This window comes from Neoarius graeffei, chromosome 11 (assembly GCF_027579695.1).
Source record: "Neoarius graeffei isolate fNeoGra1 chromosome 11, fNeoGra1.pri, whole genome shotgun sequence".
NCBI classification, from domain to species: Eukaryota; Metazoa; Chordata; class Actinopteri; order Siluriformes; family Ariidae; genus Neoarius; species Neoarius graeffei.
Genome location: NC_083579.1, coordinates 12,522,438 through 12,550,137, shown reverse-complemented (window position 1 = coordinate 12,550,137; position 27,700 = coordinate 12,522,438). Strand labels below are relative to the sequence as shown.

The window sequence follows — 27,700 nt, the reverse complement described above, 5'->3', positions numbered from 1 at the left end:
AGGGTAATTTTGCACAAGGCTATCTGGCTACAGCAGAAAAAAATAAAATAAAATAACAAAACGCGTCTGGAAAAATCCCAAGGGAGTCTGGAGCCAGATTCGTGACGTTACCTGCGGAAGCACCAGCAGGCTGCGCGAGCTTTGCACGGTTTCAGTGCACAGCCTGTGTAGACCAAGCGCTCCCATTTCTCTCTCATTGTCCGGTCTTTTGGGAAACGATGAGTACTAATCCCATCAAGATTGGTGTTGCTACACCCTCCTATGATACATCTGTTAACCATTTTAATAATTACTTGATCACGTTGAAGAAATTTGCAGAAAACCACCAGGTCGTTTTCTCCTAAACAAACCAGCGCTGATGTAGGATTCAGAAGGAGGCGTCCCGCACATGACGTCACGAAAATCAGTGTTTGCCGAGAAATCCAAATGCCAAGTTTTTTCAGAGGCGGACCAATTCGCCTCAAATGGCTTGATTTCAACTGAATTTTTCTGGTATTATGCAAAATGTGACCGATATTTGACCAAAGTTTAATATAAAATAGGAGAATTACATTGATCTTGCTCCTGAATTTACCCGTGATATGCACTTTAAGGAAGAAAGGAAGCATTCTGCTGTTTTACAACTTGACTCCACAAAAAGAACCATTTAAGTCAAAAATGAAATGTGGGTGTATCTTGTAACAATCCAAAATAAGGCAAAATGCACAGAAAAATAAAACGAAGTAGTTTTTATTAGTCTCTAGAAGACATTTGCATGAAATCTGTTACCACAGAAAAATAGATGATTGTTTTCATGATTCTCAGGCCCACTTTACACGGGGACGGTCTGAAACAAAAACGCAAAAGTCCGTTTTCGTTCTCACTTTTTTCCGCGTCTACACGACCGTTTTCAAGTAGGAAATCTGCGTCTATACGGTGACGCATAAATGTGTGGAATTCAATTGGATGTGCATGCCAGGCGGCTAGGTGGTGCTGTGAAAGACCTCCGCTATGTCTGCACGCATGCGCAACGTCTTCCGTCTTGTCTGATCTGCACATCTGCGCCGCAAAAACTTTGACTACTCTGGCTATGGTAAGTAAGTAAAAAAGTAAGAGCATGCTGTACCCGCCTCTGTTCATTAATGGTATATGTGCAGATTCGGTATAGATGTTCGAAGGACTCCTGGACGTTTATTAAAGCTGCCAGAGCAGCTTGAAGGTCCGTTGGATCGATGTAATCAGACGTGCTCTTACTTTTTTACTTACTTTCTTACTTCCCGGGCTGGCATGTACAGTATATGACATGTGTATGACGTAAACGCGTACCCGACGTGAGCAGATCCGAGCAGAGTTTTGCGTATTGGGTAGTTTAGACGGATATGCAACGGGGGCTGTTTTTAACTTATCCACTCTGGAAGGCGTTTTCAATTTTTTCCGTTCTTCAGCCTCGGAAACGCCGTCCCCGTGTAGACGAAAGGCACTTCCGATAAAATATTTAGTCGTTTTTACCCGACAGCGTCCTCGTGTAAACGGGCCCTCAGAGAGATGTTCAGTGGCAACTGTGTGCGCGCGCGTGCTCATGCCAGATCCGCCTCGCCATCAGAGTGTAGTGATGTCATGTTTATCTGTAGCTATAATAGTGGACTGTGTGTTTGAGTGGGTGAACAGGGGAGAACAAGAGTGGTGGACATCAGTGTCAGTGTATTAATTCTATTAGTTTTCTTCTCAGTGTTTTTTTTTTTCTCCTCCCTCTGTAGGAGTGATGAACAGCAGGCATGTGGACCTAAAGCTGAAGAAGCTGACCGAGGTTCGACCTCACGGCGGAAGCTCACCTTCGTCGTCGTCCTCTTCCTCGTCCCTCACAGCGTCCACCACATCACCACTCAGCCCAGGAGATGAGACCCACCTGGGTTTGCAGGTGTGTGGGGGGGGATTTACTTTCCACTCTTAACCTTTGCAGAATCATGTTTAAGCAGAGAATTTTAGCAAAGAGGTGTGTGTGTGTGTGTGTGTGTGTGTGTGTGTGTGTGTGTATGAACTGCGTATGTGTTCTATATAGAGGATATGAGACAGCTGCGTGAAGATATGAAGTTTATCTTCGAGTGGTGAATGGATGTTTTTCAACATGAGAAGATAAACTTCATATCTTCGCCCCACCGTGTAATGTTCTTTATATCATATGGACACGTCCACAAAAAAAATATGCTCAAGTTAATCAAAAGGATTTTAATTGCGAACCGATTCACCATTTTGACAACGCACGTCTAGTCAGCGGGGAAACACTGGGAGTGATGTCGTCAGAGTGAAATATCCGTGATGATTATACATACAGGACACTTTATCGATGGGATAAAAACATGTTCTATTCCCTTCTAGCGGCTTTCATTCATTTGGTTTGATAGCATGCGATATTGTTAGCGTATCGCTTATCCTACTTGTGTTCTGTCACTCGACCCAATGGAGAATGAGCGTTGAATACGGTTTACGATATTGCACGGTTGTCAAGACAACATGACGTCACGCGTCGGAGACGTAAAAGTTCCGCGCTAGCGAGCGACTGTGACAATTTGTGAACAAACATGGCCGCCAGGTTTGCTTTGTTAAATACAGACGATTTTAAGAGAATTTTGAAAGAGAAAGACGCGTTGAACACCCAAAATGAGTGTGTGTATCTATAATAATAATAATAATAATCATATTGGCTGGCTTTTTTTCACAGTATATCAGATATATTCCATTCGGCTAGTATGATTTTATCTGATAGACCACTCAACACCAGCCAATATTATTTAAATATGTCACTCAGATCGGCGATGTATTTCGGATGAAAAATGCAAGTTTTCAACACCAACATCTGATTTTCTTTTTATTATATCGACACATTCACAAACAAAAAGTTCCTAAATTTTATCAAAACAATTCATGGATTTCCTCACAACTGACATGTAGAGATTTACGTCACGGTTTTGGTTCTCCGTGTCCCGGATGGAGCTCGTATGAAAAATACGAGTGCCGTATTTCCCAATCAAACACAAATAATATAATACCAACTCTCGTAAATGAAGTTTGCACTCTTCTTCTGTCTAGAAGGATGGATTCACTCACTCAGTTTCTCATTTGCATACTTACTAATGTACGTACTTACCTTCTTATTCACTTAGAGGCTGTCCACACGGCAACGGATTCAGGTGAATCTGATAAAATTGTTTATCGTTTCGGCCTGGCGTCCACACGGCACCGGCGTTTTGGGTGCCCCAAAACGAGAACGGGTTCCAGAGTGGAAAAATCTGGCAACGGCGCCGTTGCGAAGTCGTCTGGATGAGTAGAACGGATTTGTTTACGATGACGTCACAACCACATGACTAGAACAAGCAGCGCACTCGCTGTTTTGTATGAACCACTGCATTGCATTCACTTTTGTAGACAGCTTTTCTTTTAAATAAACAAGTAACTGAACCATTTCTTGAATTTCTTTTTTTTAATTGGATAAGACTGCTTTTCAAAATGTTCACACACAATATAAAAAGTTATATAAATTATATAAAAATGCTTTTCAAAATGTTCACACAATAAGAAAATTAAGTTATATAAAACTATGCACACTAATAAAACTAATTTGTACACACAGAAGGCACGATTTCCTCGCGTAGTTGCAGCCATCTTCTTGTTGTTGTGTGCTTGTTCCTGTGAGTGCTTCACGCCGGGTAGAAGAAGGGGTTTATGCGCATGCGTCCTACTTCTTCTATTGTTCTGGTGTCTCCGATGGGACCGTCTTACAGCGCACGTAGAGGTGTGGCATGTGTATTGCATCGTTTTCAGCAAGCGTTGCGTTGCCATATGTACCTGATATTTTACTGATCCGTTGCCCATGTGGACGCGATATTTTTTTAATAAAATCTCATTGCCATTGTCATGTGGATGTAGCCTTAACTTGCTTGCATAGTTACCTACTCGCATACATACTTATTCACCCACTCATACATACATACATACATACATACATACCAACTCATAGACTACGTTCAGACTGCACCCTGAAACGACCCATATCCGATTTTTTTTGCCCATATGCGACCTGTATCCGATTTGTTATTGACAATCTGAACGACGCAGATCCGATTTTTTCACGTGCGACCCAGGCCGCTTGGATATGTGGTCCTAAATCCGATGCATATCCGATATTTTCACATGCGACTGCAGTCTGACCGGACAGGTCGCATTCATGCGACCTACACGTCATCAACAAGAGACAAACGTCACTATTCTGCGTTGGCTAATCCCGCCTCTTTGGTGGAAAACAACAACATTTGTACAGTTTTCAGAATTTAAATAGACTTTTATAGAATTGATCAAGCTAATGGTGGATTTGGTAGGGACCTGGATGTTGATCTGTTAGCCTGATTAAATAAAACAGTTTCTATAACTGATTTATAACTTAAACCATCCTGTATTACAAGATTATAAAATTGTTCTGGAAATTTCCAGGAATTTGACACCTTCGGTCTCATTAGCCGCCGCCACAAAAACCACATCGCCAGGTCTCGCCTCATCTCCATCGCAAACTGCACTGGTGTTTATGCACCTTGAGCCAGCGCTGAGAGAAGTTGCAGAATTCAGCTGGCTATAAACAATCTAAATAAATATTTATAAAAATGTAGAAAAAGTTTATTAATATGACGAAATAAATATGTGCAAATTATTAAGCCTGAATTAAGAGTTTGGTAATACAGCGGCCGTATCCCAAATGACTGCCTACTGAAGCTCGAGTGCACTATATAGAGTTTAAAAATCCATTACTTCCTAGTAACATGTAGTGCACTTATATAGAAATTAGAGACATTTAGGAGTCAACCCTCGTTACCAGGCTACACGTTTTCATTTCAGTTCAGAAACAAAAACACACACGAGACCTCACACTAACACTAACCAGATAATTAAACAAACAAACAAAAAAAAAGAAATAATTAAACTTGAGTGCGCTTTTTTTGGTTTACGTATTAGGTAGATGTGCTTATTACGTGTCAGTTTGCGCATGCGGGACACTTTTGGGTCGTTTTCCGTTCATATTGGAGATCGCATACAAGTCTCATATAATTGGTAATGTGAACGGCCTAACAAAAAAATCGGATTTCACAACAAATCGGATATGGGTCGTTTCAGGTTGCAGTCTGAACGTAGTGATAGACTCACTCTCTCACATATTCACTTATCCGCTCACTCACCTACTCACTCTCAATACTCATTTATTTGCTTGCATACTTACTCTCACGTATTTACTTACTAACATACAAATTCACTCATATACAGTACTTACTTGCTTATTTACCTACTCACTCACTCACAGTGGTGTTTGAAAGTTTGTGAACCCTTTAGAATTTTCTATATTTCTGCATAAATATAACCTAAAACAACGTCAGATTTTCACACAAGTCCTAAAAGTAGACAAAGAGAACCCAGTTAAACAAATGAAACAAAGAATATTATACTTGGTCATTTATTTATTGAGGGAAATGATCCAATATTACATATCTGTGAGTGGCAAAAGTATGTGAACCTCCTAGGATTAGCAGTTAATTTGAAGGTGAAGTTAGAGTCAGGTGTTTGTTTAACTGGGTTCTCTTTATCTACTTTTAGGACTTGCGTGAAAATCTGATGATGTTTTAGGTCATATTTATGCAGAAATATAGAAAATTCTAAAGGGTTCACAAACTTTCAAGCACCACTGTATTTGCTCACATATTCACTCGCATACTTACTACTCGCTTACTTACTTACTCACATACTCAGTGCAGTCTACATTTGAATAATCTGACAGGAACTCGGGCAAAACAGGAAAAAACGATGCATCGTCAAAGCAACTCATTTTAGTAAATGCTAATGATACAAGGCCCAGATTATAGATGGGTATTTGAGGTGTTTTGCGAGTACAGGGCTTCACGCACAGTCATTTGCTGTGATAAACCATATACCTATATATATATATATATATAGCCATATTTTCTCAATAATGTAAAAGCACCAAATGGATTTTTAAAGGAGAGAGAGGGAGGAGTCAGATTTTAAAAGTTTTCAACCTTTATTTGGAAAATTAAACTCATTACCAAAGTGAGTGTTAATTGTAAGTAAAGCTCAGCAGCGTCTAATGAAAAGCCCTTGTGTAGGTAAAAATATGACCGTATATAACAGGATGTCTCTTATTGCACTGCTGTACACAGAGCCCCCAGGTGGCGACTATAATGTGTGCTTTCTGCGTGTGTGCGCACACACACACACACACTCCCTATCACTTTTCCCCTCACTCTCCTTGCTGATGGAAGGGATTTCCTGTGAGCAGATGCAGCAGCCCTCTTTGATGTTGGAGCACAATAACAGTCGTGCCAGAGCTCGCTCTGATTCAAATGGCCTGGTGTTGAAAATCAGGTGCAGAGTTTTTGGCTTGGCTCTCAGACTTCAGACACCCTTTTCCTCCGAGTTGCTTTACAACAGTCTGATTTGCTTTACTGCAGTTTGGCCTGCTTTACAACAGTTCCCGTCACTTTACTGCAGTTTGGCCTGCTTTACAACAGTTCCCGTCACTTTACTGCAGTTTGGCCTGTTTTACAACAGTCCCCATCATTTTACTGCAGTTTGGCCTGCTTTACAACAGTTCCCGTCACTTTACTGCAGTTTGGCCTGCTTTACAACAGTTGCAGTCGCTTTACTGCAGTTTGGCCTGCTTTACAACAGTTGCAGTTGCTTTACTGCAGTTTGGCCTGCTTTACAGCAGTCCCCATTGTTTTACTGCAGTTTGGCCTGCTTTACAACAGTCCCCCTTGCTGTACTGCAGTTTGGCCTGCTTTACAACAGTTCCCGTCACTTTACTGCAGTTTGGCCTGCTTTACAACAGTCCCCATCACTTTACTGCAGTTTGGCCTGCTTTACAACAGTCCCAGTAGCTTTACTGCAGTTTGGCCTGCTTTACAACAGTTGCAGTTGCTTTACTGCAGTTTGGCCTGCTTTACAGCAGTCCCCATTGCTTTACTGCAGTTTGGCCTGCTTTACAACAGTCCCCCTCTCTGTACTGCAGTTTGGCCTGCTTTACAACAGTCCCTGTCACTTTACTGCAGTTTGGCATGGTTTACAACAGTCCCCCTCGCTTTACAACCACCCCCGTCGCTTTACTGCAGCTTGGCTTGCTTTACTGCAGTTTGGCCTGCTTTACAACAGTCCCTGTCGCTTTACTGCAGTTTGGCCTGCTTTACAACAGTCCCTGTTGCTTTACTGCAGTTTGGCCTGCTTTACTGCAGTTTGGCCTGCTTTTCAATAGTCCCCATCGCTTTGCTGCAGTTTGGCCTGCTTTTCAACAGTCCCCATCGCTTTGCTGCAGTTTGGCCTGCTTTTCAACAGTCCCCATCGCTTTGCTGCAGTTTGGCCTGCTTTTCAACAGTCCCCATCGCTTTGCTGCAGTTTGGCCTGCTTTTCAACAGTCCCCATCGCTTTGCTGCAGTTTGGCCTGCTTTTCAACAGTCCCCATCGCTTTGCTGCATTTACCTCAATTTTGGGTTGCTTTATGTCTGCCTGCCTGTGTCAGTGTATGGAGACTCTGCCTGCTCCTCGAATCGCTTCTCAAATTTTCTACAGTTTGTTCTGCCTTCGGACAATTCTGCATCATTTAGTGAAGCTTTTCAAACATTTCTCACATCAAACACACCTTCATGAAACATGAGTTAAAAATAGAAGCGTTCCTAACAGGACTAGCTTCTCTATCGTTACACCTTTGTTTCCATTTTCTTTGTAAAAAAAATTATATATATATATATATCTCATCTCATCTCATTATCTCTAGCCGCTTTATCCTTCTACAGGGTCGCAGGCAAGCTGGAGCCTATCCCAGCTGACTACGGGCGAAAGGCGGGGTACACCCTGGACAAGTCGCCAGGTCATCACAGGGCTGACACATAGACACAGACAACCATTCACACTCACATTCATACCTACGCTCAATTTAGAGTCACCAGTTAACCTAACCTGCATGTCTTTGGACTGTGGGGGAAACCGGAGCACCCGGAGGAAACCCACGCGGACACGGGGAGAACATGCAAACTCCACACAGAAAGGCCCTCGCCGGCCCCGGGGCTCGAACCCAGGACCTTCTTGCTGTGAGGCAACAGCGCTAACCACTACACCACCGTGCCGCCCCTTATATATATATATATATATATATATATATATATATATATAAACAATTTGTTTCCCCCTGTCAGGCCTTTTGACAGAAACGGAGTTCTTAATCTCACACACACACACACACACACACACACACACACACCCCGTCTCTCATGCCATCATAAATTTCTTTTCCCTGTCCCAGACTGCTCTTCTCCCCCAGAACTTGTTTAATCTGCTCGTGGCCGTTCTGGGGGTAAGTCTTTTGAATATATCCTAAAATAAGTAATCAAAGTTAATATGATATCAGTAGGAAAGTGAGTTGAAGTGAAGTGGTCCTTACTCAGCCGCGTTCACGCCTACCTCAGTGAACTGTACCAGTGTGTTAAACCAGTGTGGGGAGGGTTTTTGGTACTTGCGGGCAGTGATGCAGTACATCTTTATAGCGGTTCTGTTAAACGTGAGAACGGAAGGAACAGTTCGTAGCAGATACTCATCCTCATGCCTTCTTTTTCTGTTTGTTTTTTTTGCTTTTCTTTGGTCTTTCTCTTTTGACTTTTTCATCTTCCTGTTCCCAAAAAACAAAACTATTCCAGTTAATCTCTCTCTCTCATATCATAAATCAGTTCTGATGCATTTCCTCTCTTTTTTTTTTTTTCCCCACACAAAAGGAGGATAAACTGCTTCTCTCCCAGGAGAAATCTCCACACTCACAACTCCTCCAGGACTAGAGCTGCTGGGATGGCATTTAAACACACACACAAACACACACAGGATTCATATTCTCTCTCTCTCTCTCACACACACACACTTCTGGTTGTCCCAGTCGCCTCTCATTAGTGATTGTGCGTATGCGTAGGCCTTGGCGCTGACTGATAACTGTCTGCGACATGCAGTCGAGCGCAACATTAGTCACGCATCACACAAACACATACACACTCACACTTCTACCTCAGTAACATCCAGCACAATAATGATCACAGCGATAACATATAAACAAGGGGTTAGATCTCAGCGAGGGGATACCCCCTTATATCTGGCCCAACCAGGGGTGCCAAAGGGGCACAGGGGGCAGGTGTTGAGACGGGGGTGGTAAAGGGTCTTAGGGTCCTTGGGGAGAGAATGAGCCTAGCGAGGCTTTTTAAGAATCGAAGCCCGTTTGTTTTCTTAAGACATTAACATGAGGAGAATTAGGCCAGGTTAAAGGGCTCTGTGGCGGTCTGTCTCTAGAGAGACGCACAGAATAAATTCTTTTTGTTTATTTATATGGAAACACTCTCACACTCGAGTTGGATTTACAATTGAATTAAATGTTGGGGGGGGGGGGATGAAACCTAGCTGGAGATTTGTTGAGAGAAAATTATTTAAAGCAGAAAAAGGACCGTGGAGAGCCACAAACACGGAATAATCTTCACCTCATAGACCCTAGACCGGTTTTCGGAGACGCACCTGAGTGTGCGAGGATGGAGAAAGCACCGGGAGAGCGGTACCAGCAAGACCGTCCCGTGCCACAAAGGAGCATTTCAGCTGCCGTAATATTATTTACACTGTTTCCATCTTTATCCCGGAAGGCATTGGTTTGTTCAGTAATAACATCTGAATGTGAAAAGCAGTTATGTAAAATAACTTCAAGCTTACAAGTGCACCTTCAAACTTCGGCCCACGAGTCCTGACGTTTACGCAAAGTCAGAAGTTTAACGTCCTTTTGCATTTTTATACATATTAGTGTCACATGGTGTCAGATATCATGGAAGCAAAACTATCTGCGGTACCGTCACAGCTCAGAGGCGTGTACAGTGCTAATCTGGGAGCTGTAAGCTTTCTGTTATGCTTTATAACTACAGTATGACACTAAAGAGTTTCAGGCACTAAATATGTTTTGGCTAATTACCTTAAAAAGAGGGACGTTGTGGAAACATCAGCATCGCCTGGTTCCTTTTAATATAACGATCGAGCGATTTTCTGTTTTGCATGCAACACTAGCTATGAGTCATTTGTTAAAAGTTACGAGAACTAAACTTCCGAGATCAGCTTTTGTCCCCTGTCAGCAGAAATCCACAAGGTGGACGCGGACGGCTGAGCGCCTGATGGCCGATATTTAAACTCGAGGCCGAAGCGTTCGATTCGATTGTCTAAACAGCCGTGTCACTGGCGATGGCAGGCAGCTCTGCAGCGCGCAGCTAATTACTGCAGTGTTTTTGAAAAGTCATTATTTCAGAATAAACAGATGAAAGTCTTCCTGAAAGTGTGTACGCGCCCGTGATTTGTCTTTATTAGTCAGTCAGATTCTCGTGCACACCCCAGTGAGCTACTGCGGCACACTAACGATGTTTCTCCCCTTTCGCTCTCAAGCAGTGGAACGTGTTCGCTAATTGCGAACTTTATTAGACGTTTCCTTTTTCTAATTGACGTCAGCGAATGTTCTTCTGGAAGGGGAAAAAGGGGGAGGGGGGAAAAAAAAACCAAGCAGGCGCTGTTTCGCTTTCCAGTCCACTTGGCATGTTGGGCTCAAGCTGTAATAATAACGCGCTTGATAGGGACGCAGCTCCAAAACAATAGCGTGTTCTATTTGCATAATCTGAATATATTTTCTGGCTGCGGGTTTTTGCCAAAAGTCGACTTAATTGCCTTCTTCCTTTCTGCTGCTGTGAGTTAATGCCGACTGGCTGAGAAACATGAACATTTTTTAAAGCGTTCTTCAGCGTTTCATAATTAAACATTTATTTATTTAGGGTCGTGCGTGTCTACTTCTACTTTGTCCTTTGATTTAATGTGAACCCACGGTTACTTTCTTCTCTCTCTTTTTGCTACTGTTTTAATGCTTATTTAAATTAGTTTGTCCTCTGTTTCTTAAAGTTGAATGATTGGTTTTGGTTTTTTTTTTCCCATTTTGCTTCTTCTTACCCTTCTTTCTTTCATTTCTCTCTCTCTCTCTCTCTCTCTCTCTCTGTGTGTGTGGCCACAGAATAACAGCGAGGAGCTGAAGGCCGAGCGTCTGCGCAGAGCGACGGAGCGTCTCCGCAGTCCCGTCATCTTCAGCAAGGAACCAGCCGTACGCAAGACGCAGCTCAAGTCCTTCAGCCAGTACGTAGAGAGCAGGCCAGGTAAGACTCCGCCCACACACGCACGTCAAACCTTCTCTCACGTGAACATTCCTCGTGTCTCAAATGGATCCTGCCGATCTCCTCCACAACAAGTGTATTAATTACGAGTATCCTATGTACGCTAATCAATTGCAGTGCATTGTGGGATTTCATACACGCTGAAATAGCTGTAATGCTGCACGTTTACTTCAGTGGTGACGTATATTAACGTATATCGGATAACGTATATTATCCGATATATCAGAGGTACATCTGCATACTCGCTGTGATTAGTCTGTGATTAACCAAATTGACAATACTATATACAGTACTTGTGAAGTGGTTGGAGGACCTGGTACAAAAACGTTCAGTTTTGAAAAGGAGTAAACACAACCTCTTAAAATAGTGAACTTTAAAAAAATAAATAAATAAATAAAAATCACTAATTGTATCATGTGCAAAAGTTTTGACACCCGTCTAAATCTGTACTTAAAGGGATTTTTTGTTTGTTTTATCCCACATGACAGCTCGCAAATGCTTTTTGTAGCCAGCTAGAAGTATTTCAGACTTTTGCGTATAACTGTATATTATTCTCTCCATGTTCACTGGACATGAGCAATCGCGCGCTCTGATTGATTGATTGGCTATTCTCCAACTAGGATATCAGCTCATATACCGTGAGTAGAGGAAAACAAAATGGCAGCGCGTGTTACTGAACCAAGCGAGGACAAAAAACCTGTACTTGAAAGCAAAAAAATACAAAAAAGCAACAAAATATGGAATAAAAGTATTTGATGGCAAGAACATATCTCTTTTTTTTTTCCACCCCCAAGAATAATAATAATAATTATTATTATTATTATTATAGCATTTTTCACAAATTGCTCCTGTCGTTTTGCCGGTTTGTTTACATTCTAAGCAGAAATGATTTTGTTGGACGTTTTGTATCATGTTTTTATTTATCGAATTTACTAAAAATAAAAATGTTCCATTTTTCTCAAAATCCAGTGAATATGGATAGAATAACAGTGTTATTCCACTCAATCTCGTCGTACATGACTTACAGCCAATCAGCTCATGTACGACTCGATTTCGTGGAATAACTGTATCGTAGATACCTAAAAGAACGTGCACTCCTGTGTGTTTGGTTGTCAGGCCGGCGCATTAAGACCAAAAGGCCTCAGTCACTGAATCATAAAACTCAGGTCGGTATGAATTTAGTTAATAGCATAAAGCAAGTCGAGAAGCTTAAAATACTAGGAGTAACTTTTCAGAGTAATAATAGGTTTCATGAGCATGTTAAGGGAAAACTCACAGATGCAAACAAGTGTCTGTACGCTGCTATAAACACGAGTACGTTTCCCAACCAATAACTATTTCTGACCTTGTAGAAACATCAGCTCATTCTCTTTTCAGTCGAATTTCAAATAAGTATTGCCATCCTGTTTTTCATCTTTTACCTCGTGTTAAACGCTGCACCTGAGAAATCCAGGAAGTCTACTTCCACATCTTAATACTGATTGTTGGGGTTCACCCAGAAAGAGACCCCGAGATTCCTTCGTGAGCCCCCTCGGATCCGGGACGAATGATAGAACGAGAGAAACAGACAAGGGAACACCTGAGTTGTTCACATGCCAGTTTATTTGCACAGTCACTTCGTCAAAGATGAAAGATTACAAACACCTTTTATAACAAATCATAATCTCTCCAAACGGCTATTGTGTCTGTCAAATGTGTGTGTGTTTGTATGTGACCTCAGAGAGGGGTGTGTGTGTGTGGGTCGATCTAACACTAAAACAGACCTTGGTGGGTCCTTCAGACATTTCTCTGTTCAAAATACACATTTCATAAACAAAATGTTCCCAAACAATGTCCAGCCGAGACAGAAGGTCATTTTTAACTGAACCTTAAGTTAACGCTTAATTTTGTCACCATTTTAATAATAATACTTATAAGAATAATACTTATATAAACCTAACACTGATCTTAATGCGTTTTAAGTCTAGCTTTTATATTTTTAATGATTTATTTTAATTATTTCTGCATTTATTATCTACTTATTTTATCTTTAATTGTAAATATTTTAACATGACTAGCATGGTTTTTGCAAAGTTTTATCCAATGCTTATTAATAATAATAATAATAATAATAATAATTTCCCAGCATTCAGCTGCTTGCGTCAGAGAGAGTCTGAGCTCAGACATTTATTGATCTTCTCTCAGACACGTGTACTGTACATACAACACATATTTGTTTTGCTGTTCAAATTTTAATGTTTTTGTGTTAAACCAATACGATTCGTATCTACTAACGAGAATGAAAAATGAAAACGCAGAAGTCGCATAAAGGTGTCGCTTCAGTTCAGTGTGTTTAGCCTTAACCATGATGTAGTTGTTTTAACCTGCTTGACCTGGAATTATGAATGAACTCTACAGAACACGTGTGTGTGTGTGAGAGATTTATTTCATATCTTTTTTTTTTTTTTTAATTAATAGAGCCCAGGGTTTTGTTTTTTTTTTTTGGGGGGGGGATACTTTTTTTTGTGGGGGGAAAAAATTGTTGAAAAAAGAAAACGTGTCTTCTTGAACTGCTCAGTGCTATAGGAGTGATGATGAAACCTATGATACACTTTTTTTAAGCATATTGTGATTTAATTTATTCCAATTTTATTATGTTTTATCATAATACTGCTCACCATTACTCCATACTCCACTAGCACTAACTGTTGTACTTGTAAAGTTCATTCTAATGTTTATTATTTTTATTTATTCTATCATGGCTGGGTTCTTGCCCGAACTGATGATCACATCAGTTTTTCTCTGGCTAATCAGACACAAGGTACGCCACCACTCTTACCAAAGCAGTTGGGGGTTAGGTGCCTTACTCAAGGGCACTTGAGCCAGTCCTGCTGGTTCAGGGAATCAAACCAGCGACCTTGTGGTCCCAAAGCTGTTTCTCTAACCGTTTGGCCATGGCTTCAAAAAAAAAAAAAAAAATTAGTTCTAATGTACATGACTGTCATTAAAAAAATGATTATACATTATTTGATGTTCAAACTAAATAATGTAAAAAAAAATTAGTTTGAATGTACATGACTATATCATTGCAAAATTCCTCACTTTTTTTCTTTTGTACTTTCTCTGAACTCTCATTTTTTTCTTTTCTTTTCTCTAGAGGTGAAGAGGCAAAGGTCAGTGCCTGAGGACCTGAAGCGAGCGGGTGAGGACAGGAGCAGTTCCTCCGAGGTGGAAAACCGAAAGCCGGCGGAAGACGAGGTGCGTCCTGATTTTCCTTTTGACTAATTCCTGAGTGACATTTTCATCGCCTCAAATTATTATTATTATTATTATTATTATTATTATTATTATTATTATATATTTTTGGTGATTATTTGTACCTTTAAAACGTAGGAACTCCAGCTTGGGTAAATTACAATCCGTATCGATGATTCTGAGATTAGAAATTTGGAGGGGGGGTAATAATGTCTTCATTTCCTTTTCTCATTTTGTGTTAGTTTTGTAGAAAAAGACTAATTATTGCACTCAACAGAAACTCTGTGTGCGAGAGAAAGGGGGGGGGAGAGCGCCAGGGTGAGAATGTCCGAGGCTCCTAGTGAGCGAGAGAGGCTCGGCGAGAACAGGAGAGTGAGGAACGCGGTCGTGCCGAGACCCTGACCGAACCCCGTCTCTCTGTGAGGAGGTTAATCGGTGTTGAACCCGGCCATTACCCCAGCTCAGCCAGAATTACCCTCCCAATGATGTTTGCATTAATATAATATATATGGTAATTTCCAGCCTTAATTACGGCGGCGCGGGGGCGCTGATCATGTGTAAAATTGATTCGTGGGAGAAATGCAGCGATAGAGCTGCAGCAGGAGAGGAGCCCGTGATGGACAGCGGCGAGAAAATGCAGTGTCGGAAAGGAGGGGTGGAAAAAAAAAATAACCTCTTCCTCTCTCACTCCATCCTCCCTCTTCTCTTTATCGCTCTTTCTCTGCTTTCCTATTAAAAATACACCGGATCAGCACTAACTATGTGTCCATCATTTATGAATGTACGCTCGTGGTGTGTCTCCCCCCTCCCCCCCGTCCTTCGCCGTTTCTTAGACTGGAGGGTGCGAGTGGCCGGAGGGAGAGACGATAAGACGTGGGTTTGTGTTTGCAAGCATTTTTTTTTTTTTTAAAGGAAATAAACTTTGTGACCGGGACGGCATTTTGGTGTCCAGTAGTTAATGTGAAAGGAGGCGGAATCGAGTGTGTGTGTGTGTGTGTGTGTGTGTGTGTGTGTTTGAGGGTGTGTTCATGTCTTTCAGGTCCCCTGCTGACAGGCCTCAGGCATTGCTCCACCTTACCACTATATTTCAATTTACCCCGTGTGTGTGTCTCCGTCCTATTGACCAGCCTGCTGACCCTTCTTACTCTGTGTGTGTGTGTGTGTGTGTGTGTGTGTGTGTGTGTTCAGGCGGTTATTCAATTAACGAGCTGAGGAGGGAAGGGATATTTTATATACGACACTTGAAAATAAGTGTCAAAAGTGTCCAATCGTCTGTGCTCATTTTAATTTGTACCAGATTCTCCCATCTGATTGGTTGATTAATTTCCTTCAGTTGCAGCTCTGACTGTAGTTTCAGCAGCAACACAAATCCCAGGATTGTAATAATCGATATAGTGAAGTTTTCTATAAGGAAGGACTCTGTATCAGTCAGAGGTGAAGCTGTAACTTCATCTTTCCCAGGACGGAGGAGTTTGTGGTTTCTCAGGAACATGATAACAGCAGCTGATAACAGGAACTAATTTGATTCACAGGTGTTGCACAATGTTAAATGTAACTGTAAACGGATAAAAAGTGCATAGTGTCATTGCTTAAATAAATAAATAAAAATAGTTTGCACTGGCAAAGTGTAAGAGGAATAAAACACCCGTTATTGGACAATAATCCTCATCTCGCGTGATGGATTTTTCCTTTAACAGCCTGACCCGAAGTGTTTTATTCTTTACTCAATATCCTCAGGAGTTAATGACTTAATCGGTGTTATAAAAACGTAATACGCTCACGAAGGTGCGTTGTCATATATCATTAATATTAGATCAGTAATCATCTCTTAATGGCTTGCTGGTCGTGTTCTGAATTCGTTGCGTTAGTCTCCGCATCCTTTAAAGGTTCCTGTCTCAATGTGCAGCATTTTAACCAAAAGTAAACCCTCTCGGGCATCGTGCCAGCACCTTCATTGGAAAAGAGCTTTCGGAGATCTGTGGGACACCAGGAGCGAGCTGATTTCAGGGAAATAATAAAATATTTAATTTTTTTTTAAAAAAGATGGTTTCGGTTAAATGAAATACGACACAAAACGATTTAGAGTCTTTATTCAGAAGCCCTGTGTCATGCAGTTTGATTTTCAGCAGGGCTCTGGGAAAAAAAAAAAAAGCATATCATTAAAAATGACACTAAGTAAACAGTAAGTCATTCGAATAAATGTGATAAAGAACAACATGACACAAACAAAAAGTCAATTAAATAATAAAAAAAAACCACAACGAATTATTGACTACAAAAGAACTTTTCACCGCTCTTTGAAATTTCTTAATAGTTGACAGCAATATTTACCGACAGCTCGCTTGTTTTTGGAGGATGAATATGTCGGTTCAAAACGAGACGCGCACACAGATTGGTTTGATTCACAGAAGATTATTGACGTGCCGTGAATACAGTATTAGGATATGATCTCAGTCATATGCTTTATCTGTTAAAGAAAATGTACATACTATAGAGGAAGTGTGAAGTTGGGGTTCGGGTTTATGATCCCTCGCTGGCGATGGCCGTCTGTCTGTCCATCCGTCCTGGGAAGAGTAGAGTAGAGTAGAGTCGAGTACTCACCTTCTGAAATCAACTCCTCTCGCGGTTTTTGAGGAATTTCGCGAAACTGGACAGGATGTCCGTAATACACATATTGCAATTTCGTTCAAAGAGTTACAACCCTTGATTACCAAACTTGTATTTTGACAATTTCATAAGGGTGTATTAAGCACTTATAGCATAGATATAGTTGCCAGCGGGGGATATTGTGCTCTCCGAGCACTGTTTCAGTATGGGATTATAATTCACAATAAAATAACAAATTATTCTCTCTTTAATGTCCATGATAAATAACCAAACCATCCTTTTTTTTTTTTTCGTGTGTGCGCACGTGTGTTGTTCCCCCCCCCCCCCCCCCATGTGTCGTAAATAATAAGCAGGATGTGGTTTTATGTAGAAGTGACCTTCACTCAGCGATGATTAGCCTCTCTCTTTCTCTTCTTCTCTTTTCCTTTCTCTCTCTCAACCTTCCTTTCCTTCAATTTCTCTCTCTCTCTCTCTCTCTCCCTCTTTTCTGTTTGTTCTTGTGTTTGCATGTAGAATATGACATCAGTGATGATTCTGTCTGTGTCTCTCTCTCTCTGTCTGTCTCTCTCTCTCTCTCTCTCTCTCTCTCTCTCTCTGTTCCTCTCAGAAGGCGTTCAGAGACACGAGCCAGTACGTGGTGGGCGAGCTGGTGGCTCTGGAGAGCGAGCAGAGGCAGATCGACACGCGCGCCTCGTGTGTGGAGAAGCGCCTGCGCTATCTCATGGACACAGGTAGCGCGCCCAATTTGCGCCCTAAACAGGGTCTGGCGAATTGAGCGCGGCCCGACTCTCTCCGAGTTTCGGGGGGAAGCGGGGGGCCGTTTGAAGCGGGACGGAGGAGGGGGGGATATGAAAAGGCTCTCCGGCTCTCTGGACCACGGTGATAAGCCGAGCTTCACCGAGAACGATAACGGCCACTGATAGCGCAGCCGAGCGCAACACGCATCCAATATCTGGCCTTCATTGATATGCTGTAGTGGAGAGAGGGAAAGAGGGAGGAGTAGCGAGAGGAGGTGTGTGTGTGTGTGTGTGAGAGTGTCAGGAACGGAATTTTAGAGAAGAGCGAAAAATAATAGCATGTGCACATAGATACATAACATACTAGTGCCTCCTCCGCTTATGTTTGTCTAACACACACACACGCGTGTGTATAAAAGATCCGCGGTGTGTAAGGGGCACTGTTTTGGCCACTGAAATCTTGTAAAGGTGATGCTCAGCAAACAGGAAACGGCTAAATTTGGACGTCAGCGTCCAGCCATGCAGACACTGATACTAAAGAAGCATTTCCCCTCAAACAACGAGAGAGAGAGCGAGCGAGAGAGGCAAAATACATGCTTTGGTATATGCGCTTCTCAGTCACATTGCTCTCGTATCAAGACTATCTCCATTTTGTGTTTGCCAACACCACCACCACCACCCCTCCCTCTTCCTTTCCCTCCATCTCTTTCTCGGCTGGTCTCGAGTCTACAGACACCGGAGCCATTGTGCGAGCCTGAAGGGCTTTTTCGCTGTGATGTGATATGAACCCAAAGCCGGTTAGCCGCTCGGGACGCAAACCAAACAGCCTGAGATAGATCAACATGCTCGTGTGTGAAAGAGAGAAAGTTACTAAAGAGATACTAACCTGCCTCTTGTGCATATTCCTTTCCCGTCACGTGTGTGTGTGTGTGTGTGCGTGGTCCGAGCACGAGTGTACGTATTTATGCGCTGTAACGTAAGCTGCTCGTTTAACTCGTTCCTTATTAAAATGGTCGTGATCCAGAATGGTGCATTCATACATTTCTGATCTCTAATTAATATGCAAATGAGGAATATTGCTTTAGTTTCAAAAGAGACCGTGCCCTAGGTTCGATTTCGATCAGGCGATTCCTGTTCACGACATTCAGACCGACTGACTCATGGAGACGTTGACGGTGTCGTCACTGGTGTGGCGGCATCCCAGGGACAGCGTCTGTACCTTTTTATTGTACGGTATATATTTTACTTTTAAAAATAATTTACGCTAATTAAAGACACCCCGCACACGTTCACGGGTAAAACACAAATACTAAAGTTACCTTCACTTCTGAGAGTGTACCCAGAAGCTTCGGGCTTTGAGTTCTCCTGGTCCAAAAGCCAGTTTGTTTGCATATAGATCGATTCAGTAATACAGAACGGTAGTGGGTCATTTCTCTTTGTGCCAGATTTTAGGTTGAATAAAGAAACACAGGCGAATATTATGGTCACTTTGTTTTTAGAGGAGAAATGGACCAACTCTTAACGCAGGCATCATGGTGAGGTTTCGTGTCGTTTCGTTATTCGCTCATCCGGCCGACAGGTGATGAGTTTACGCCGTCATGTGTCGTCTGGCGTCGTCCACGTTTCACAAAAATCGCTCCTTTTCTCTCAGTTCTTCACCGATTTTTATTCTTTTTGGCAGGAAGGTCGGTCTGCCTGGGGTGCGCATATAAAGTTTCTACCCAAGCTTGCATAATTGCAATGAAGATATGGAGTAATCAATCAATCCTTAATGAGCAGCTTCCACACAAATCGCTGTTTCTCCATCCATTCTTCACCGATTTTCTTTCTGGCATGAAGGTAGGGGTACCTCGCTTCTACCCAGATTTGCTTAATTACAATTATTAATGAAGTTATGGACTAATTAAGCCTTAATGAGCAGTTCAACAAAAATCGCTGCTTCTCAGTCGCCGTTTTGGATTCTTTCTGGCAAATAGGTCGGTATTCCATAGCGTCTCTTGCAACGTTTGATCGTTCCTTCTGGATTAGACGGGGCCGGAGTGAGCTACGCCGTCATTAACGGTCTCGTTTTCTTAATGTTGCTCGCCACTCAGTTATCATAAACAAACTAGCAAGCTAACGTTATCAGGTGAATTAATTACTGAATGCTGCATCATTAGAGAATTGGCTGAAATGGTTGGAGTTTTGTTCCACCTTGGCAAATACGATACACACCTGTGTGCAGATAGAACGTCGAGTTCATTCAGAACAAGTGGGTGGTAAGGTGTGTGGAAGAGGGGGAATACAGACAAATTAGCATTAAAGCTGGAAAACCAGGTTTAAAGGTTCACAAACCGTTCACTTCTACAGTGACGCTTTTAGGAAAGAGCGAGCAGATCTCCGTTTCTGTATTAATTCAGTCTTTCTTTCATTCGTTCATTATCCATCTACTCCATTTTCATTCAGCCATTCATGAGCATTATAAATGGGATCGATGTAAACCTTTTAACTCCTTCCCATTATCTCCCCCCCACCACCACCACCTTTTTTTTTTGCTTTATTTTTTTTCCTCTTTCCCTCCTCCCATGGCCTTGCGTGCCTTCTTTAGAAAATACACCACGCACCAAGCTCTCTGGCCCTTTTTTTTCTGGGGGGGGTGGTTTTGGTTGAGGTTTTTTTGTTGCTTTTTTTGGGTTGTGGGTTTTTTTTTTTTAAAGCGTCAACTCAGCTCTCCCCAGAAGACTTGGCAGTAATTGGGCCGCTTAATTTATTTACCGTGCGCAGTTCACAGCACATTAGAGAACGGAGATAATTGAACAAGAATTGTCAAGTGTCTTCTGATATCAGGCACATTACAGAAGGGAGCGCGCCTAAGAAGAAAAAAACCCCTCCATTTCCATGCAGCCATTGTTTATAGTAATTAAGTACACAGATTTATTCCTTGGTCGCCTTCCAAGCTTATTGCAAGCGCCATTGTTGTTCTCTATTAATATGTAATCAGTAAATAGTTTAATTTTCTAATCTGCAGTTGGAGAATTCGCTTTCTAACAACTCTTAATTACGCCAGTGCCCTAATGATGCGAGCTCGGGCCGACTCGGCGCTCGGGGCTCTCGCTGCAGCTCGCGCTTAATGAACTCGTTACTCTTTCACCAGAGGGAGAAGTGTCCTTCACGTGGAGAAAAATTAATAATAAGAATCTAAAATAAATACACCGAAGTCAACACCACAAATGTACTCGTTCGGTTTATCGTCACATCTTGACGTTTATTGTCGTTCTAATATATATTTTTTTCCCTAATCAACACATCAAATTTGAATGGGTTGAAGAGTGATGGATGGAGGGAGGGAGGGAAGGAGGGGAAAAAAGTCTATTGACTCCCAGAACGGTCATTCTGTCACACCATAATATGTTTCAGTGTTGCATTGAATTTTTTTTTATTTTTTTTATCAGCAGCACTTTTGATATTCGCCCGGCTTTTTCGAACGCGTCTGCCCGACATCATCTCTATTTATGCATTCATGCACACATATGATTTTCAAATCGCCTTATAACCCAAGCACAATGGACGCAATTATGAAAATAATGGCTTCTAAAGGCACTCTACGAAGCTCACACCTACCAAGCGCTCGATAAGACAGATAACAAAAAAAAGCAGACAGAAAGGGAAAAGGACGAGTTTTAGCCGAGATTAACATATGTTTAAAAATTGCACTCGAGCCTGATAAGACTGACACAGGTTTTATTGCACTCTAATCCCTCTCGTGTTTTTTTTTTTTTCTTTCCCCTTCTTCCCCCCCCCCCCCCCCCCCCCCCCCCACTCCGTTCATCTCAGTCACAGATATTCATACAAGACGGATATCGCCGGGTCATAAAGCGTCTCGCCGTAATTCACCTGTTTTCACGTCAGAATTTTCCCCCCTGCTTTCTGCTTTTTCGCTTATTCTCAGCTTTCACACTTTTTTTTTTTTTTTTTTTAAGATGAGTTTGATGTTTGTTCGTCTCTCCACTCGGATTTAATTGTTGGCTCTCATTTTGGGTGTTACATCAGCCATGCAGAAATAATTGAGCGTGTGCGCGTTGTGTCTAAACCTCACCTCAGTTTTTGGTGTGTGTGTGTGTGGGGTGCCGCTAATATCCAGCCCCTTTAGTTTAGCAGAAGATTTAAGCTCGGCTACGTGAGCAGCATGAAGATTCGGCCTCCGAGCTCGGGCAACACAAACAGCCCGCGCAGCTTTAAGTATATTATCAGGCGAGTTCTTTCAGAAACGTATTGCTTAAAGAAGCTTAACATTAATTATTGTAACTTTGGGAAGATTACATCCACAGCGGCCGTGTAAGCGGTGGCGTACTCCTCTTGACCTCCTATGCAAGAGCTTAAAGACACAAGAATGGCATTTCCCCGCAGCATTAATGGGATAACCGGTATAATCTTTCAACAGTAAGAGTGGAAAAAAATGTTTAGAGTGTAATACCTGTCATTCTGAGGAAGAGGATGTCTCTGGGAATCAACACACACACACCCACACACACGTTTATGCCGTGCCATTGTTGCAAACTCAACTCTCTCTCTCTCTCTCATGCTCTCTCGCTTATGCTGTCTGGACTCGGTACCTTGTCCACTCTAATTTCAAAGACCAAAGACTTCATTTAGCCTCCCCGCCAAGCATGCGCGCCGAGCGGCAGTAAGTAAGCCTGGAGACAAACGCAGGAATTTGCCTCATAAAGCCGTCCTTTTTGGAGCAGCCGCAAAGGCCAGAGCCAGATCAGGAGGTGACCGACTCTTCAGATTTAATGCCGGATTTTGCCGTGTCCCCCACCAAAAAAAAAAAACTTCAAAGGGTGTTTAACATCAGAATGGTCCATTTTCACTGAAGCAGGTTTTTTTTTTTCTTCTTTTAAATACAATCTTTATTTTGGTCACCTTATTGCGTCTTATTCATTTGCTGACTCCTTGATCCTCTCGGTGACTCGCTGCACTCGTGTGCATTTTATTAAAGAAAGTTGGAAGATTCTCGGCCCACTAGCGGCTCGTTGAAGCCTGTGGGTTAACAGAGGAAAGGTTTTGAAAGAGGGAGAAGGGGCACGACTCTGAGAGTCAGGTCAACGAAGGAAGGACTGAAGAACAAGCTCCTCGTTGGTCTCACGCCACCTTTAAGGCCGTTTGTCCACCGAAACGGCGAAAGCACAATTCCATTAAGTTGCATTGACTTGACTTTGCGCTCCACCATCACCACCACCACCACCACCCCTCCATTCCCACACCATCTTCAGCTCCCCCCACCACCAATGTGAGGACGGGCTTTTTCTTCTTTCTCCTTTCGGTCTGGTGTCAGCCTTTCAAACATTCTTTAACAGTTGGATGAAAGGGGATTTTTAGGAAGATTAGGGAACGGGATCCTCCAGGCATTGTCTGAAAATCTTAAGATAAAACGCGCACGGTGGATGGAGCTAGTGGGGGTGGGGGGAAGGAGGTTGGGGGTGTGGAAGGCTTTGTTGCTTGCTACAGAGAGGCTTCTCAGTCACTCAAAGATGTGGAATATAAGTATTATTATTATTATTATTATTATTAATTTTATAGCTGTATGGAAATAAGTCTCTGTCGTCCCTCGTCTTTACATCTTTCTTTGGTTCTCTCCGTTCTCCTACCGGTATCACACACACATCACGGCGTTCAGGATCTGCTCTCGCTTTTATAAACTGTTGGTGTGAAGTTGAGTTAAATACCGCACCAAGCACAACGTAGCAGGCAGCCCGTGATGGGCCCGATTAGCATTTTCAAAAGGCGCCACAATGATGCCGCTTATTATAATCTCTCTTTTATTGAAGCATCTCGAAGGCCTTTTCATCATTCCAGTAACACTCAGCCAAAGCTTCAAGTGTCTCGGCCTGCAAAAGCTGCTATGATGCGGAGAAGCAGCCAAAAACGCACTAATCCTGCCTGTTTTACGACTGCATTGTAGCATTGCATGTTTTCGGTCTTTAATGTCAACATACGGAAGGATTCTTTCTTTCGTTTTTCGCTCGCTTGCAGTTCGACATCCGTACTGCCAATTATTATGAATCGGTTAATGACAGTTTTGCGTCCTCAGTCTGTGCTGAAAATGACAAATTATGGTCTTAGCAACCCAGTTTGGGTGCATCGAGCCCCATTTGCGTAATTGATCATTATTTGGTTAACAAATCGTCCACTGACAACATAATTGAATTTTAGCCATGCGGTCCATTAACAGAGCTTTTCATATGGTAACCGATTAAGACACACTTTACAATTAAGTGTAATGACACGGGAGGAGGGGGGGCTGGCCTGTAATTAGGGCTTTCATGTGCTAACAGGCCCTGCTATGCTAGCCCGGTTGTTGTTCATTTGCCTTTGTATGGGGCCTGCACATTCCTGGTGCTCGAATCCCAAAGCCAAACCAGCTTATTTCATCTAATGGAAACGACAATTTAAACGCTATTGTCCTGCCGTTAGGGAGAGATGAAGAGATAGCTGGGGAATGGAGTCCTGTACTTACAGTAGGGGAGGGGACTCATTATCAGTTTGTCCTTAAGCAAACCTGACGGAGAGGGAGAGAGAAAGAGGGAGGGGGAGAAAAGAAAACCGCAGAATCCACAATGCAGATATGGAAAGCAGGGCTAATAGTGTTAGCACATCCATTACTCGCTCGGTTTAATTCATTAAGCGGACAGGGCGGTGACTGTGTTGGCCTTGTTGAAATGCGTGCAATATGACACTGCTCAAATTTGTTCTCGCGCATAGCCCAGGGGTAGAGGAGACACACTGGGGGTCCTAATGCAGGGGGAGGGGCTAGTTATCAAATAGGAACTGCAGGGGAGTGGCAGTACACACATCATTACCGTGTAGCACATCCATACTGACTTGGATTATTTTTTACACCAGCGTTCTCTCTCTCTCTCGACGAGACTTCACCTATGTGTGAAAATGTTCTCTTTAGTGTTATGATCAGAAGTCTAAACCAATCACACGCTTTCTTTTCATCATCACCAGTCTCTCTCTCTCTCTCACACAGGTATTATGGGACGCTACAACTACTACTTCCTGGTTTTTTTTCTTTTTTTTTTTCCTGTCTTCATTTTACTGCTCTCCTTTTTCTTCCTCTTATTTATTGTTCTTACCTTTCATTGGCGTCCTCGTTTCTTCCTTTTCCTTCTCTTGGTCCTCTTCCTCATTTCCTCTTTCACTTCCTCCACTTCCTTTTCCTTTTATTTTTCTTCCTCGACCTGTCTGTCCTCCTCTTCTCCTTCTCCTTTGTTTTACTTCGTCGTCGTCGTCTTCACCTTCATCATGCGTGTCCTAATCACATTATATTACTGAAATTGTAGAAATGAAAAAGGGTTTTACGGTACTTGTTCATCCCCAGTGTTACTCCAGTTAAGTGTTTAAATGTGCTCAAGCGTTGCTATTTAAGTTATTTCACAAAATCAAGTCGTACATGAGCCGATAGCCAATGAGGCGCGTAGCACTGAGTTGTCTGTAAGCCATGTACGACGAGATTGAGTGGAATAACTGTTTTATTCTCTACACGTTCACTGGATTTTGAGAAACGGAGCATTTGTTTTTTGCCAATTCGATAAAGAAAAACGTTTATACAAAACGTCCGACAAAATCATTTCCGCTTAATGTAAGCAAACCGGCGAAATGACAGGAGCAATTTGTGAAAAGTGCTATTATAATAATAATAATAGTTCTTGAAAAAAAAACACATTCTTACCATCAAATACTTTCATTCCATATTTTGTTGCTTTTTTCTGGCGTTTTGTTTTCTAGTCGAGTTTTTATTTCATCCTCGGTTGGTTCAGTAAAACGCGCCGCCATTTTGTTTTTCTCTACTCATGGTATATAAGCTGATATCCTTGTAATAGAGTAACCAATCAGGGTGCATGATTGCTCATATCCAGTGAATGTGGATAGAATAATGGAGATTATCTGAAAATGCGAAATTGTAGCAAAGCCATGGTGCAAAACACACTTTTTCTTTGCTAAACCATTGATTTAACTGGATTTTGATGCACCTCTGATCATTTATTAATCGTAAACCAGTATCTGCTTCTGTTGGGCTTTCATTTGCTTTCTTTATGCTGACCATCAGGTGTTACGTAGGTATCATGAAGCTTTTCTTTCCACGTTTGTATTTCGCCGTAATCTTTTTTTTTTTTGCGCATTCTTTACTACGTGTATTGCACTTAACTGCGCATTGTGAAGGATGTTGAATGCTTCTCTAAATGAAACCGCACCAAATGTGTGTACATTTCCAGAGCTATTAGTTAAGTGGCGGTTACACATAACAGCGAGGCATTAATCCATCAAAGGAAATTACAGATGGGGTGGAGCTTTCGGACGCTGGGGGAGACGTGCTAGTTTGTCAGCTCTGCAGGTAAACATACGTAGCTGGATTAATCTCTTTAGAGGGAGGAGTAAACACCTTTCCTGTTTGTCAGTATGCTAAAAAAAAAAAAAAGATCTAGGGCAAATATATATTTAAAAAAAAAAATCGATCTCATGTTAGAATTTTGGTTTTATGTTCATCGCACATAGCCAAGGGTTGGCAGAGGTTCACTTGTTTACAGCAGCGTTCACGAGAGTCCAACTGAAACGGTTCCATTTGGCCGCGTCGAAGATTTTCTTCTTCGTGCAAACACGGATCCATATGCATGTCTTCCTTCTCCTGTCCTCAAGGAGTTTCTCTTTTTCTACACGCACCAACCCTTCACCCCCTCATGCCAACAGGCCTCTCCTCTGTCAACTAATCAGCGCCTCAGATGCATGCATTGTGGCCCTATGCAAATCTATTTACATTGGAATAGTGGTATTTGGGGGAAGGGTGGGTGGGTGTGGGTGGTGGTGGGGTGTTGCAATCCTAAACCCAGGCACCGGAGTTGGAGGAAAGAGAATACCCAAGGCCAACAAATAAATGAAAGTTTGCCCAAATCCGCCAGATAATGGCCACTGTGTTCCGACTAACCACGGTGGAGAGATAAACGCAGGGATTACTCGGGGGTTTTGCATCAGTTGCTTTCTGCTGGGTGGCCTCACTTGTCAAAAAGGAGAAGAATGGAGGGAAAAGGGGAAAAAAAAAATCATTTAACGCAAGAACATTCACATGGCACATTGAGAAAAGGAGTACGGCTAATTCCATCAAAGCTGAAGGAATCAAGTATTAATTTATTCTGCCCCTCCCCCTCCTCCCTTCACTGCCGTAGCTATTGTTGCTTCGATTGTTGATCACTTTGGTAACATGTGATCCGAGTCACACTGGAAGGCAGCCGGAGATTTCCGCGCCACCAAATTATTGATACTGACCACTTTGGAGTTCTTCTTGGTTATAGTAAAAATCTCCACACGAACACTGCACGGTCCTCCATTTTCGGGTGAAGAAAATAACTCCGCGTCCTGCAGTGAATACATTTTTACGTGTTAAACTTGACATCGGATATAGAAATGATTTAACCAAATCCATTCCAGAAAACCGTAAGATATTGTTCTTGAGTACTAAAGTATTTATTCTCGTAAAACACATTATTAGCATCTCATGTCCTTTTTTTTTAATTAATTAACTGGCTGAAAGGCCCGAAGGGGGATTATATCATGGCGATGTCAGTCCGTCCGTCCATCCCGGGAAAGGTACTCACCTTCTGACATCAACTCCTCTCATGATTTTTGGACGAATTTCTCGAAGCTTGGGTAAAAGGCCTTGTTATATGACAGTAATACGCAGATCGCAATTTAATTTAGTTTGGGAAAATTTTCCCAGAGTTTTGACCCTTGATTAAATAACTTTGACAATTTCATGAGGGTGTACGTTCTTCTGAAATCAACTCCTCTCACAATTTGTGGAGGAATTTCACCAAACTTGGCAAAAGGCTTTGTTATATG

General features: G+C 42.2%; 1 protein-coding gene across 5 annotated transcripts in view; it reads left to right on the top strand.

Annotated features, from left to right (window-relative positions):
* The window catches only part of ehbp1 (EH domain binding protein 1), a 359,695-nt gene that overhangs the window by 299,107 nt on the left and 32,888 nt on the right, over positions 1-27,700 (top strand). For 4 of the 5 annotated variants that reach the window (XM_060933432.1, XM_060933436.1, XM_060933434.1 and 1 more), the window contains 4 exons: positions 1,737-1,897; positions 11,090-11,228; positions 14,383-14,483; positions 17,695-17,818. In XM_060933432.1, coding sequence (XP_060789415.1) covers positions 1,737-1,897; positions 11,090-11,228; positions 14,383-14,483; positions 17,695-17,818 — 525 coding nt within the window. The remainder of the gene's footprint in view (positions 1-1,736; positions 1,898-11,089; positions 11,229-14,382; positions 14,484-17,694; positions 17,819-27,700) is intronic. The other variant, XM_060933433.1, reaches the window with a different exon arrangement.